Raw genomic sequence first — 15,614 nt, forward strand, 5'->3', positions numbered from 1 at the left:
AATTGACTTGTGGAGGTGCAAATGTCAGTAGTACAGTGAAAGCTGAATCTGCAGACGTCAGTTTGGAAACCATGACATGCTATTGTTGTGATTCTTATTTAAACAAGATGGCAGTACTGACCATGCAATCAAATTCCCCTTTCTAGAAATGTGCACCAGATAAAACATTCTGTGCCAAGAACCAAGCTAAATTTGATGCTAAGTGATCAAACAGTTGGTGTCAATCCTTGTTGCTGCACACATGTCCGAGAAGGATGGTTTATTGTTCACCATGTTAGAAAAATCAAGGTGCCCAAACCACTTCAACCATTTGTCAGTTAGCCACCAAACCAAAAGTCTGGAATGACATCAATGACTTTTAATTTATTGGTTCAGCTATTCACTACAGATAGTTCCAGAAACACAAGATCTGATTTCTTGTGGATAAGTGCTCAACCCGTCCTAATGTCTAAGAACTGAAAGCTGTACAGTTGGTTTTTCTCACCAAAATCAACTTCAGTTACTGAGTCAACAGACCAAGTATAATTACAGATTTAAAATACTTCTACTGCAAGATAATTGCCTGCAAGAAAATGGCTTGTCTGAAATTCAGTGAAAACTTCCATGTTGACTTGTTTCAAAAAATGAATATCCTGAAGCCTGTGAGATGGTAAAGCAGGAAACAATTCAGAATTGCTTCATGTGTGCAATTTACTTGAAACTGATGATGATCCCGTGAATGGATTGTCACTGTGTGATATCCCATAAGACAATGTCAATGCAACAGTCTTCCCACTATTAGGATTAGAAAAGAAAAACATTTTTGACCACTGCAACCATTGCTGAATGTTAACATTGAAGTTTGTGTCATGCGATGAACAATGATGTCATTGAGGCAGCTGAGGAAGATGAGGCGCAGAAAGAAGCAGAATGTCTGTATGCCATCATTGTTGAAGCATTCGATAAGTAAGACTTACATGGCTATTTTCAACAAATAACAAATATTAATGGCAAGCATTTGAGTTTACGGGACCAGCTATCCAATCTTGTAGAGAAGGAACAAATGTCAAGAACAAATCAACTGCCATTTAAAAACTATTTCAAATTAACGATAATTACCATGATTACCACCATTTGAGATTACGTATTACATTCTATTACTTGTCTTTTGATTTTAAAATGTTACTGTGCACACAATTGGTGTCGTTGATTATGAGCTATTCTATAAATGAAAATGAATTTTAGATTTTGCCATTCTCATTTTTGTGTTCTTATAGTGAATTGATTAGTAAAAGTCAATAATATGACAGATCAGTCAACCTAAGGTACATTTTAATGTGTTGCCTATTCAAGTTTTATGTATTGTGTATGCGCCATATGATCCACTACCATCTTGGATTGCTAATATCAACAACCTGTAATGTGGATCAAGTTTACAGGCTCTGTTACAACACGGAGACAGACAGCTGAACCAAATCAGCCTCGCTACCTCTGTGTTCACAATACAGTCAATCTAAAACCTTCAAAGACCCTCAAAGTTGACCTCAATGATACCTAATTGGATTTTTTTAAGAACCAATCCCAGACTTTCTGAATAATCATTTCCAGAAGATGCTTTGTAGCTTAAATAAAAGGCTCAGCAAGTTATTAATAGTGCAATAATTTGAACAAAATTACACAAAGTATCTAATTGGTCTATGCTTTCAACCAAAAATCTTTGTTTTCAACTCCTTTCACACAAAAGGCAATCAAACACAGTTAAGGGATAGATAAGTAATTTGCCCAATTTTGTTATTTTCTTTTTAAGTGGTTTTCATGATACATTGTTCCACAGGTGGATGTTGGTTTCTTGATGGATTTTCTGAGGATGTTGATTAGTTAACTCAGATAAAGGACAGTAATATTTCAAATTTGGTTCTTTCTTTTCTGAGCTTCCAAGTATTGGTAATGGGAGGTTAGGCAGGGAACTTTCAAAACTTCATGCTAAAGCAGCAACAATGAGATTCATTCTCACAGAAAACACAAACCAAAACCCAATCCAAGCTTTTACTACACCCTGACAGACTAACCATCTCCTCCATGAGATCCCAGTTACCATTCAATATCTGTCATCTGCTTGAGCAGAAAGTCTGCTAGATGTCTTGGATGTGCTGGAAAAATTTCCCAGGTACTGACTTCATTAATAGTCAACTTCTGCTGTTTAAACATAATTCCCATCCCTGGTGATGAAGCTTCTGCAGAACCATTTGATCAGGAACCAACCTTCAATTAGCTCCTAGGCCATTCCTCACGAATAAACACAAGTTTGTTTGCGAGTTTTGAGAAGATTTGTAGCTCAGGTTGAGGTTCTGGATGTGAGTTTGCTCGCTGAGCTGGAAGGTTAGTTTTCAGACGTTTCGTCACCATTCTACATAACATCATCAGTGAGCCTCCGACGAAGCTTCGTCGGAGGCTCACTGATGATGTGTCGGAGGCTCACTGATGATGTTACCTAGAATGGTGACGAAACATCTGAAAACTAACCTTCCAGCTCAGCGAGCAAACTCACATCCAGAACAAGTTTGTTTGGTCTGTTTTCCTTTTTAACACAAGCAGTTACCCACAGTCCAAAAGTCCTCTTTAGCTCCCAATTCACTGCTCCAAACAAAAACTGATAAAAGTGTGCAAAATCAATAAGGCTCAAAAAGGATTCATAATTGTTGACTAAATCAGGTAGTACCCTGTACTGAGATCAGTTATTGATAAATTATATTGATGCAAAACCTTTTAATAGGAAACTGAAAAAACACTCAATGTTTGCTTAATTTTCTACCAATATAATGCCATAAAAAAAGTATGGAATAGTGCATCTAGTATTTTTGCACGTAGAAATTTCAAGCTTATAATGACAGGACTATTTAATCTACGTGTATAAGTACTTTGTATTGAAGACCAGAGGAAGGCAACTGTCGATTCTAGTTAGACTGGCCAAGACTAGCTTTGAATCTGGAGAATGACTTGACTAATCTGTACATGGACAGGATTATTCAAATTTGCAGATATCTAACTTTTTCAGAAAATTGTTTTTTTTTTATTTTAACTATTAGTTACATTCATTCTCATTATATACCAAATTCCTTTCTTTGACCAAAAGATTTGAAAGCTGATCTATGCTTAGAAAGGTTGACATACTTTTAAGCTATCTGTCAGGAGCCAGCTATCAGTAACCAGAGTGTTGTCTTTATGGAAAAGAACCTTTGATGTTCCCTGTTTCTCCCAATTGTAGGTAACTGAGACCAGAAATTTAGTTAACTGGGGAGTAATGACTTACATCTCAATCAGAATACCTTTATTGGGATCAGTTTTTTTAAAAAACTTATTTCCTTTATACGTGCAGCAGGGGGCACTAACTGCACATTGAAATTTCAATTCTGAGTATATATGACATGATATAGTTAACTTTCCATATAATGTGAAATACTTTGGATTATTGGTGAAGGAACATGCATATGCTTCAAACATTTGGCATTTTTAAGTACAAAGCAAAGATATTTAAAGCAATATTTTTTGATAGCAGTGTGAAAACTGGAATATGTTTTAGCAAAAAGATACAAAACGCTTGGGTTGTGCTCTGATTTTATAAATGACAAGATTTGTTACTCATGAATTATGTTGATGTGGAACTTTTCAGGAGGGAACGACTAATTATTTAATATTCAAATGGTTACTCAGTTCTTTACCCTATGTTGTTATTAAAGTTCAAAAATATTACTTATACATTTTACCCTGTTGTGCAACTTCTGAGAAATCCGATTTAATTAGATACTCGCAACTGTACTGGAATACTGTTTTATGGTGTTGTTGCTCAATAGTTCCTAAAGGTTTGGCTGTTTCTGGTCATAGTTGTTCAAACTAAATTCTTTCAGGTCATTTTAATTTCAGGCAATCAACACACTACTATATTTGATTCATGCTTTGCAGTTAAGCGAGGGGGTAAATCAAAAAATTAAGTAACTATACTGTAAAATTCAGCCCACAAATAATATTTCCATTAAGAAATACGTGATCTTAAACCTGACATTAAAAAAAATGAACAGTTCAAGAGATAATTGTTTCCGTTGAAGTGCTTTGTTGGGCAGTAAAATGTACTTATGTTAATTAACCATTTTTCTTTTGTGGTCAGATCGACACCAATCCTCTGTGACGCAGGAGCACAGGAAAGAATTGCCTGAAGTGAGTCTACGACTAGAGAGTGGGCCGAGTGCCGCTGTCCATTCATCACTTGCAGTCAAGAATGGTTTCTTGGAATGCTTGATTAAGAACTTCAGTTCAGAATTCCTGATGTCTTCCCTCACAAATCTAGGGGCATTTCTAGAAGATGAAGCACCTGCCGACATAATCCCTATGAAGATTGAAATAACTGATACACAGATTAATCTGAAGGTAAGATGGATTTTATTTTCAGAAAAATAATTTTCCCCACAAAATAGTGGAACATCTAATTGTCACTAAGGGACATATTTTATTACCGGGGAAGATTCAGAGTCCACTCCATTTCTTTGCCAGCAATCTGTTGATTACAGTCCAGTATTTTGACAGATCTGTGAAAAATGGGAAGTATACTGGGGTGATCCTCGCAAGATTAGCACAGACTGATCCCATGCTACCGAGGTAGTAGGATAGGAGGAAAATCGTGGTGGATACTGACTGACATCCTCAGTATTCCAGCATCTTCTGACTTTATTACACCACCTACAGTATTTCTTTTTTAATTTTAATATATGGTAATTGCATTCTAGTGTCAAACCCAATGGCTTTTATTTGCTGGGTTTAGAAAATTGGCAGGCTGTTTCACTCTGCAAGAAATCACTGCAAAGCCAAATCTTACACTCTGTCACTCATACAATATATGCCCACCTTCAGAAGTTGTACAATAGAAATGAGGAACAAGACCCTGATTGAGATCAGTGAGTAAGGCACAAACCAAAGGTTAAAGCTGAGCTATACTTGGTTTATTTAGTTTAGAGTTGGTGACAACATTAAACTGTCTGGAGGACTCAGCCTCGTGCTCTTTTTTCTACCACAGTAAGAAAACAATTTGGGATCAATTCAAGTTTCTGTTCAGTTGAAATACTGATAATAAATGGTATATTTGGGAGACTATAATGCAAAATATAGTACAGATTTCTGATGCCATAACTGATACTAATTACCTTTTCCCACAACCTTGAATCTAGAGTGATACTATATGAACAACTGCACCTCCTAGTCGCAAACCATTTCAACTCCCCCTCCTGTTCCTCAGACGACATGTCCATCCTGGGCCTCCTTCAGTGCCACAACGATGCTACCCCAAGGTTGCAGGAACAGCAACTCATATTCCGCCTGGGAACCCTACAGCCCAATGGTATCAATGTGGACTTCCCAAGCTTCAAAATCTCCCCTCACCCCACTGTATCCCAAAATCAGCCCAGCTTGTCCCTGCCTCCCTAACCTGTCCTTCCTCCCACCCCAAGCCCCACCCCCATCTCCTACCCACTAACCTCATCCTGCCTCCTTGACGTGTCCATCCTCCCTGGACTGACCTATCTCATCCCAGCCTCCCCAACTACACACCTTTTACTGGCTCCAACCCCACCTCTCTGACCTGTCTGTCTCCTCTCTACCTATCTTCTCCTCTATCCATCTTCTATCCACCTCCCCCTCTCCCTATTTATTTCAGAACACCTTTCCGCTCCCCCATTTCTGAAGAAGGGTCTAGGCCCGAAACGTCAGCCTTCCTGCTCCTCTGATGCTGCTTGGCCTGCTTTGTTCATCCAGCTCAACACCTTGTTATTCTTAAATAGGGGATGTATCTGATTATACTATGCATGCTTCTGAGCTACGAACAAATAACATAATCTAAAGCAAATTTAAGCCCTCCAACCAGCAATGGAAATGTGTTTAGCTGTGCACTTTGACATCCTGCTTGTGTTGATCTATCTCCTCTTTTGTGAGGAGCCATGGAGATGCCAAGCGGGCTACCTGCCCTTGGATCTATTTCAGAGCTGTGGCTAATTAATCATCCTGTCTCCACCATTATTGTACCAACATCTGGGGAGGTCTACATAATGTCATTATCTAAACAGAAACTGAATAGTGTCAGGCGAGTGTCGTCCTGTTTTGGAGGACCCCTGGGCTCAAACACTGCCCCTTTACTAGAGCTTGCCAGCCAAGGTATTTCAATATCTAGGCTTTACCTGATATCTGACCTTCATTAGCATCTATTCTTCAGAGATTCCTCGTTGACCCAGCAGTGGCCATTGTTTGATCCTAGCCATCAGGTATTTAAGGCAATGCTCCTGAGGGGGGGGGCGTGGAAGCCCCATTTCCAGCCTGTTGGGACTTCGAATGTGAAATCACTGCGGAGGCTGTTGGTGGGGCTGGAAATGCCACCATCCAAAAAATCCTGCCCTACATTGCCGCATGACCAAAAACTACGGCAGAGTAATATATATATATAGTATTTTCTTGTCTTGACTATCCAGTTTTGTATGTAAATATCCTTATTAACATAATCTAAAGAATATCATAATTTTTTGTGTACATGATTTCTTTGCTATGTAGGAGGGTGTTTTAGGGATTATTACTTTCTATTTAGTGCTAAATTTGCATGATACTTTCAGATGGTGAACAAAATTTGGCTTGATAAGTCTAACTATAGTAAATCATCATTGTGGCAGTATGCCCTAAACTTTTCTCTTGATTAGCAAAATATGATCCGCAATAGACTTGCAGCTTGCAGCTCTTGCATAACATTTACATAATCACTACAAAGGCTATCAATTGTTGAAATGTTTGTGCAAAGTAATTTTTACATTAAATATTTGCAACTTTCATGGTAAATGCATATAATATTACTTCATGTAATTCGATTCAAAGGATGACAGTCCACGCCATGACCCATCAGCCCATGAACCACTGCCTATTGAAGTATTTATTGATAACTTGATCGTGCGCAGAAGTGATGATGGAACATTTTGCATTGGAGGTGAGAACTACTTTGTTTCATGCTGCATAGAAGATTAAAGGGATGACTGGAAAGATAGCTTTGTGTTTGGTCATGGAAATATGCTTTAGTTCTTGTTGTTAAAGAAGGATGCATCTTCAGCTTGGATAAGCTCCCTGCAACGGTGTTTTAAGGTGATGAATTTTTAATTGAGTGAGTGTTATACGATTAATTGTATTTGATAACTTTTCAAATAATTTGCTGCCTCTAATTAGAACAGTTGCAGTATGTGGTTGGATTGTCAGGCTGACATGGCAATTTATATTCGGAACAAAAACAAAGTTGCTGGAAAAGCTCAGCGGGTCTGGCAGCGTCTGTGGAGGAGAAAACAGTTAGCATTTCGGGTCCAGTGATCCTTCCTCAGAACTGGCAATTTATATTAGTTTGGTAAATCTGTTTCCGAAAACACACAACTGTATGTTCAGGTGCACAATAAAACATCTCATAGTTTCTAAGGAATCAACACATCCATGTTTTGATCATTTGTAAAGCCTCCATTGCAAGTACATAATTTCATGCGTCTCTATGAAAAAATTACTTTATTCTCTATTACTTATAGCAAGTGAAATATCTTGTGTTTAAAGGCTTAAACTTGGCTCCTGTTTTTATTTTCTGTTGTATGGCATTGACAAGGGAGGCATTTCCTGAGGCCATATGAAGAAAGTTTTCAGAGGCCCCCTCAGGCCTCTGAACTATAATCTTTTTATAACCTTCATTCTGAAATTGTTGTTCCAAACGCTTAGTCTTCTTTTCATTGTTTAAAGGTGAATTAAATTAGAGTATGAAGTCCTTTTCTTACAGATTTTGAGCTCATCCAATATATCCAGTATCTGAAAATAATTTTAATTTCACATTGTTTGGAGTGAGGACATTGTAGTGTTTTGAAACCAACAAGTTCAGTGGCTTTTGTGGCACACTGGCCACTAATGCTGAGTGACTTCAAGAATCAGGCCATATTTGTAATGGTCCAACCACTGGTTGATTGCACTTCAAGCCTACTCTAGATTCTAATAAATTTATTGCCTTGAGTGTTTTCCACCATGTTTTCTGTGGGCACAGGGAAGAGTGATATATGATTCAGATCATAATGGTCTAGTGCAGCATCCAACATCTGGTCTGAGTTAACAAAAGGTATTGTTATTTCATGCTGGAACTGTTGGCCGAATTTAGCAGAGCGATGAGATGAATTTCTTTGTCAGGCCCCACTGTGAACTGAGCTTCAGTTGCAATTCAGTTTCTCATAAGGGTAGATGTGCTATGTTGAGACCATCACTATTTACTTGTACTTTTTTCTAATTTGGTTTGAATCTGAGAGTTGCACTTTAAATTTGAACTTTGAATAGCAGTTTGTTTTGAGAAAGAGAGCGAACAAAAGACTGATGTTTGCTGCTGGGAGCTGGCATAGAAACATAATGCCAGTTAATTCCTGCTTTAAAAATACTGTAGACAACTTGGTACCAAGGTGTTGTTTTGCTCAGGGATTGGCAGCTGGTTGGCTATTAAATTAGTCAACTAAGGAGTAACGATGCTGACCAGCCAACCATAGCAAATGCTAAAAAAGAGAAGAGGGCAAAAAGGATGAGCTGGCTCAGTCTAGGTTTTTGGGGAGGAAACAATGTTGTTTTAGAAGTTTTTATTTCATTTTGCTCTCTCAAGTTATTCTCCAACTACTGACTTATTGAAAGTTCTGAGATAAAAACCTCTGTCTCTAAGAAGCAGTAAAAAGACTCTAAAGGTATGCAGAAGCTGATTACATTGACTAGTGAATTTCAAATTCAAGTATGATATACACCTCTACATGTTTGTAATATAACCCATTATCAAAGGGTTTCATGAAGGCCTGGCATTTGCTGTTGAAGCTATCGAATTGGAAAATTACGACTTTTTAAAAATTTATCCCTTTGTCTGAGTAGAGGTTTATATTTGAAGGTGAAATTGTTGTGAAGGGGGTTGACACCCTCTCTGTGAACTAAAACCGAAACACCCAAAGAGGAGTGAGTGCCTTGACCTATTTCTGTAAATGGAGTGTGAAAAGAGGTGTAACCTGCCTTTCAGGAACTTCTAGTGGTTAAATAGAATAAATCCCTGACACTCAATATACAATAAACAAGTAACAATTTATCTATCTAACTCTAACAGTGAACAAATTAACTAAACTATCGACAATCCGAATAAACCCCCTCTAACTACTAATTATTCCAGAATAAAACAAAATTCTAATAGTATGCTGTTCTAATAAATACCATTCTCACTTGTATAAAACATTTTTAAAAAGTAGCATTTAGTCACTCGAATTGACAGCCAGATTACTTTTCTTCTGGAATGCTCGGTGCCTTTTCCATTGAATGTTCTGTCAGGAATTCCTCCTCTGTTGATTCTTCTCTTAGGAATATTAACTTGTTGTGCCATTGATACCTTTGATATTTAGATGGTGCTTTCTCTGAGACTTTGAGGAGCATGAAAGAGCCAGCAATTCTCTCTTGAGAGATGAGAGCTGTTAACTCTGGCAGATGACAGTTAGTTCTCCTGTCTTTGTTCAACTTTCCTCTTTGATATCCCTGATGGCATATCAATTTCTTACAGTCTGATTGGTTCCTAGGTTGTCAAAACAGTCAGATTCAAAACTGATAGGTTTTTGGTGTCTGAGTGCCTGGTTAAATTGAAAACTTATTGTGTTGGTAAAAATGCTGCTTTCCCTGCTTACGGTATGGCCTTTCAATATGAATGCTTGGACATGGGTGTTCTTTGTCCTTGCAAACTTTCAAGCTGCTCACCAACATCTCCAAGCATAGAAAAAGCACAATCTTCTAAAGGCACCATGTAATGCTTCCCCCCCAGCATTTTACAAACACCAATATTTTACCAACATCAAATTATATCATCCTGCCTCCCAATCCACAAATACTCTACCAAATTGCACAACAAAGCACAAACAGTAATTGCTGAAAAATCTGAATAGGTCAGACAGCTTTTGTGGAGAGAAATCTGCAGTTTGTTTGGCTTTTATATTCAAAGACAGTTTGGCTTGGATTATAAATATTAATAGATCCTGATGAAATTGCCTTATGGTTTATCTGTTTTGCTGAAGTTACATTTTTAAACAAAAATTAAAAATTTATTAAGTTACAAATTTGGTGTCCAAAGTCTGTTACTTCTGAACAAAATCAGAAATTGTTGGGAAAACTCAACCCTTGCAACTTCAGTGGAGAGAAAGCAGAGTTAAAGTTTCAGCGTTAGTGACTCTTCTTCAGTTGTTATGCTGCCGCCAAACTTGCTGAGTTTTCCCAGTAATTTCTGTTTTTGTTTCTGACTTCCAGCATCAGCAGTTCTTTGGTTTTCTGTTCTCTGTAAAATCCTGTAAGGAACAATTGAGCAATTTTGAGTGTCATCAAATCTTTTAGCTTCATTGTTACAAATCTGGCGATAGTGAGACCGCTTTGGTATGGATTGCTCTTCTTGTGTTGAAACATATACAAAATGGCTCATAAATCAGAAAGTTTTAATATTTGTATCAAATTGGTGTGGGAAATTAAATAACTCATTGTGGTTGTCATTGTGCACTTCTGACATGAAGGTTTAAGGCACTTAAGATGTTTTCTAACCTGTCTGTTCAGGCTTGTTATTACACATCTCTGGAGCAGGTGGGACTTCAACCTGGACAAAGTGGCTGAGATGTCACCACATTATCACTGTGCTACCAAAGCTAGCCATTAAGGCATTTAAGCATTTTCTAATCAACCTGTTCAGAGATGTGGTCACGCACTTGTGGAGCAGGTGAACTTTGAACTTTGGTCTCCTGGACCAGAGGAATGGACACCACCACCATGTCACAAATCATTGTCTAGATACTTTCTAATCAACCTGATCAGAGATCTGTCGCAGATTGAACCAGGACATCTTAGTTCAGAGCTAGGTACATAACCACAGTACCACACAACTCTTGTTAAGGGACAAAATAAAGGGGCCATAGCCGTGTAGCCATGAAGCCACAACAACTACTTTAACTGGGCTTTTGAGACTCATGTTGAATATTTTCTGTGCTTTCAAAACATTTCTTAGTGTCTTTGAATGAAAAATAACTCTTGACTTAGTGTTTGCAAGGAAGTTCTTATTAAGGTTGTATGGAAATCACAGACAATGTAAATCTTTGCCTTGGTGTTGCAGCTATTTCACATATAACAAAATATGAAATTCCTTCTTGTGGTGTCTTAGTTCAGATATTGTGAAGAGTTAACAGTGGCCATATTGTTGCAGATTTGGAAAAGACCACCTCTGTCACCCTCGTCCAGATCAATAATCTTAATTTCTTGAAATTGTTCTAGTTGTGGCAATTCACTTTTAAACGCAACTGTTGTTGTAAACGATTAGTCCTATGCTTTTTCTAATATTCTACTTTGACCATGAATGTTCCCAGTTATCTTCAAATGGTCACTTCTGACATGTTGAAATGTTGGCCATTATAAATTTAAACAATTGATTCGACCTTGGAATCATTATTGAAAGAAATTTTCATTGCATGGAATTATTTTGGCAACTTTATTGGTTTGGGCTTGCTCCTGCTGAAGTTCTTGCATTGCTCGTCAACTCAGTGCCTCTTTTATATTCAGGAATTAATGTCTCAGTTTTAGATCAAGAATTAAACATTCTGTAGTACTTTTATTTATTGTATTTCTGTCTTGCACTGCTATCAAGGTTCGTAACATGTTGTAACTGATTTTGTTTTACTACTGATCTAAGATTAATTAACTCAGCTTTTAGCTTATTTACTTTAAACAAATAGATCTCCTAAAAAAAAATTGGCACTGCAATGCAAATAAATTTGACATCAAACCAAGCCATGACAAACTCCTCTCACTTTATCATGATAACCAGTAAACATGAATCAGCTTTACATAAATTGCGAGACTATCTGGCATATTACGGTGACTGAGAAATAATTTCCTTGTTGCAGAAAATTTCTATTGACAACATTTCTTTTGAAATCTTGTTGTGATATTATTTGAGTTGAACCCATCAATTCTAAATCTGTCGTGGTGGTAATCGAGTCTTTAATTTATATTCAGAACATTGTGTTAATTTATATTCTAGGTATGCGTGACAATAAACTTGAATTTAATCTCAAATCCAGTTTAATCGAAATCTTTTGTCTTTTGGTGTTTTTTGAAAATGTTGTGTTTAGCTTGAATTTTAGTCACTGAAAAGTTAGAATTTATATGTTTCAAGGTTAATGATTTGTGTGTATATTTTATATTTTTGATCCTGTCTAATTTATGAATTATTAAAAAAAAGACTTTTCGGCATAGTGATTAAATGCCTGACCTGCTTTCTAATTGATTCTTATTAGCTCCTATTTATATTAAATCTGGATATTATATTATTTACTTGTACTTCTGTCATCTAGGTGTCCAGCTATCTAGTCAGAACTCAGCAAACAGTAAACATACAAAACAAACAGTGTTATCCTGCTTAAAATGTGATGAATCAAAGGAGATCAGATGTGTGTCACAATCCACTCAAACAGATCTAGTGAAGACAAACTTATCTGGACAGTCAAATCATGGAGTCAAGTCAACTGATGGATGTTCAACTGATCGGGAACAGGTAAGAACTATTGAGAATAATGGACTGGATTTTCTGAGGAGCAGTGTTTGCATGCAGATTGCCACTTTGCTCCTCTTTGTTACCAAGTAAAAAAGCTCCACCCTTCTGACAGGAGACTCCAATCAGGCCTCCTTCAGAAATGCAGACCTGTACTTCTGTTCTGACGGATCCATTAATACAGAACAGTCAGGAGAGAGAAAATAATGCCCCTATCTTTCACGGCCATCAGTTGCCATAATCATTTGCCATGTGGTCCAGCATCACAGACAGCAACTTTGACAGTTCTTGTGATGTAATGCAAGTGTGTAGTTAAGGTGCCAGTACATAGGAAGTGATGGAGTGTTTAGGCTCAGCTAGGGGATGTTGGCTCACTTTTGAGGGAGGGGAAGGATCAAGTCCCAAGGTGGGAGTCTCAGGAGGTGAGTAGGATTCTCGGATGCTTGGGAATCACCTGCAGACTGTAAAATTGGACTGTCAGTAGGTGGATATTCAGTTCATTCAAAAATCATCATTGTTCAAAACAAGTAATTATTCATGACAAAGTCATAAACAAACGTTAAAATAAATTAAGAAACCGCACCGAATCATGATCACTTTAGTATGGAAATAATTAGAATATACTATGTCAAACTGCCCTGTACATTTTGTACTAAAAGTATTTAAATCCATGGATAATCTGTTGTTGAGTTATTTAAAATCTCAGTCATTTATACACTTGTGAAATGTGGATGCCAAAATTATGCAGCTCATGTCCTGGGGACCCGAGTTCAAATCCTGCCTTGGCAAATGATTAGAATTTGAATTCAATAAAGTGTTGGGAATAGAGAGTCTAATGACCACAAAACCATTGGTGATTGTTGGAAAGACACATCTGGTTTGCTGATGTCCTTTTTCAGAAGGAAATCTGTCATCCTTCCCTAGACTAGTGTACATGTAACTCCAGACCCACAGCAATGTGGTTGACCCTTAACTACCCTTTGTGCAATTAGAGAAAGGCAATAAAAGCTGGCCTAGCCAAAGACACCCACATCCTGTGACTGAAATAAGAAAGAAAATCCGTACATACTCCATAATACAAATGAAGAGGTATTTGGGATTGTTAGAGCAAAAGCAACTCTCAAAGGGAATATCCAGAAAGGAAAATGCCAGACTTTTGGTCATTTGATCAGAGCTGAAAACCTGTAGAGAGCTCTTCCTTGGAAAATTGAGGGCAGCAGAAAGACAGGCTAACCAAGGAGTACGTGGATGAAGCATGTGGGTGGTTGCAGACGGGCTGCAGTGGATGTGCATGAATGGTGCAAGGTGGAGGAGCTACAGCATACCATGACATCAGATCTCATGGCAGGAGTAGCTCAAACAGAAGCAGCATATAAACTTTTACTAATAATTTCATCAAAGAATTTACTGTCTTAACATGTTTGGCAGACCACATTTTGTATCTCAGGAGGGAAACAAAATTAAAGGGGATTATTCTTGTACTTAAAGAAAAAACTGGGAGAAATTCATCCAGTGGGGAAAGCATCTTAAATCTTTACATAGAGGGATAGTAGATAGTGTTACCCTTCAGCTATTAGATAGCATATGCTGTAGTTCCTGACATGTAGCTGTTTGTTTAAACTGCTGACCAACAGGTTGATTTGGAACTTCTACGAATGAAGATGATTACTGTGTTACAGAGTCATTTCCAATCTTAGCTGCTTCTTTGGTATTAAGTGTCACTAACTTTCACATGCTTAACTGCCTGAAGTGTATTTACATGGCAAAGAAAATTAATAAAAGGAGGGTATTTAGTGGCCTACCAAAAGTGCAGCAGCAATGTATTAATTTTCTGTTTTGCTTCGTAGTTACTTTTGGAAGAAAATGAATGTCTGAAACAGGAGTTGGCCAAAGCTAAGATGGCTCTTGCTGAGGCTCAGATGGAAAAAGACAGATTGATACATCAAATCAAGAGGGTTAACATTGAACTCCAATCATAGCCAAATACTTAGAAGCAGGAGGAGTTCTGTGAATTTGGAAAATGGGTATCACCAGCTGCTATTGGTTTTCAAAATTGCTAATTATGTTGATAACAATATGTTAAACATTGAACAAACTGTAAAGAAAATTGCTTTATCTGTTGCAGACAGATATTTTGTTGAATGTGAAAAATAAACATCAAATCTGTTTGATCCATTTCAAGCAGTAAATAAATATAAAATATGATCGAGCTTGTTAAATTTTGCTCCAGATACTGATGGTGCTGATTTTCACTTGAATCCAGAATGAATTCTGTCAAAAAGGGATTTGAAATATGGTTGAAATAAAATACTGTGGGAAAGAAATTTCTTCCGTACACTTGAGCTGTGTTTTGGTATACCATCAAGAATTTTTTAAAAAGTATCTATTCCAGAGCAAGTCTTTTTTTTAAGAAGTCTGAATTTGCACTGTAATTAACTTTGATCATGTATCTAACAGTTTTTCTGTGTAAAATCTGTGATATAGAATATGTACAGTGTAACATTTTAAGTATGCGTGTGCTTTGTTTAATTATGGCAGACACCATTGTTGCTTGACTTCAGGTTGAGTGCAAGATTCATCTGTAAATTTAAGTATCAATAGGGATGGACTGAAGATAATACAATGCATATCTTAAGCAATCAACCTTTGCACAACATTGCAACATTCTTCCATGAATAATTGTATTAAAGATTGTATTGAAATAAACATCAAAGCACAGAAATGTTCTGGCAGGTACCTCATGCCATTTAGGTGAAGGTGATATCGTGTCTTTTTTAATTTAATATTTCTCTTATTGCCGTGAGTTCACCCATACTATATGCCATTTTCTTTCACTTTTAATATATTGCCCGATTAAGAAATACAGATGAGCATAATCAAGTCATGTGTTCTGTTTTTTTTAAGCTTAGAATCAAACCTGTCTGTGCTTTCATTCTTTTTTCTAATATCCTTTCCTGTTCTTCAGGCACTGATTCATACTGGTGTACTAGTCTACTGTATTGACTTCAGA

The 15,614-nt window shown here is 37.2% G+C and overlaps 1 protein-coding gene across 2 annotated transcripts in view; it reads left to right on the forward strand.

Annotated features, from left to right (window-relative positions):
- The window catches only part of bltp3b (bridge-like lipid transfer protein family member 3B), a 120,614-nt gene extending 105,288 nt beyond the window's left edge, over positions 1 to 15,326 (forward strand). For both annotated transcript variants that reach the window (XM_059654636.1, XM_059654637.1), the window contains 4 exons: positions 4,142 to 4,401; positions 6,880 to 6,988; positions 12,408 to 12,607; positions 14,452 to 15,326. In XM_059654636.1, the coding sequence (XP_059510619.1) occupies positions 4,142 to 4,401; positions 6,880 to 6,988; positions 12,408 to 12,607; positions 14,452 to 14,583 (701 nt within the window). In that variant the 3' untranslated portion in view covers positions 14,584 to 15,326. The remainder of the gene's footprint in view (positions 1 to 4,141; positions 4,402 to 6,879; positions 6,989 to 12,407; positions 12,608 to 14,451) is intronic.
- The last annotated feature ends 288 nt before the right edge of the window (positions 15,327 to 15,614 follow it).

This window comes from Stegostoma tigrinum, chromosome 25 (assembly GCF_030684315.1).
Source record: "Stegostoma tigrinum isolate sSteTig4 chromosome 25, sSteTig4.hap1, whole genome shotgun sequence".
NCBI classification, from domain to species: Eukaryota; Metazoa; Chordata; class Chondrichthyes; order Orectolobiformes; family Stegostomatidae; genus Stegostoma; species Stegostoma tigrinum.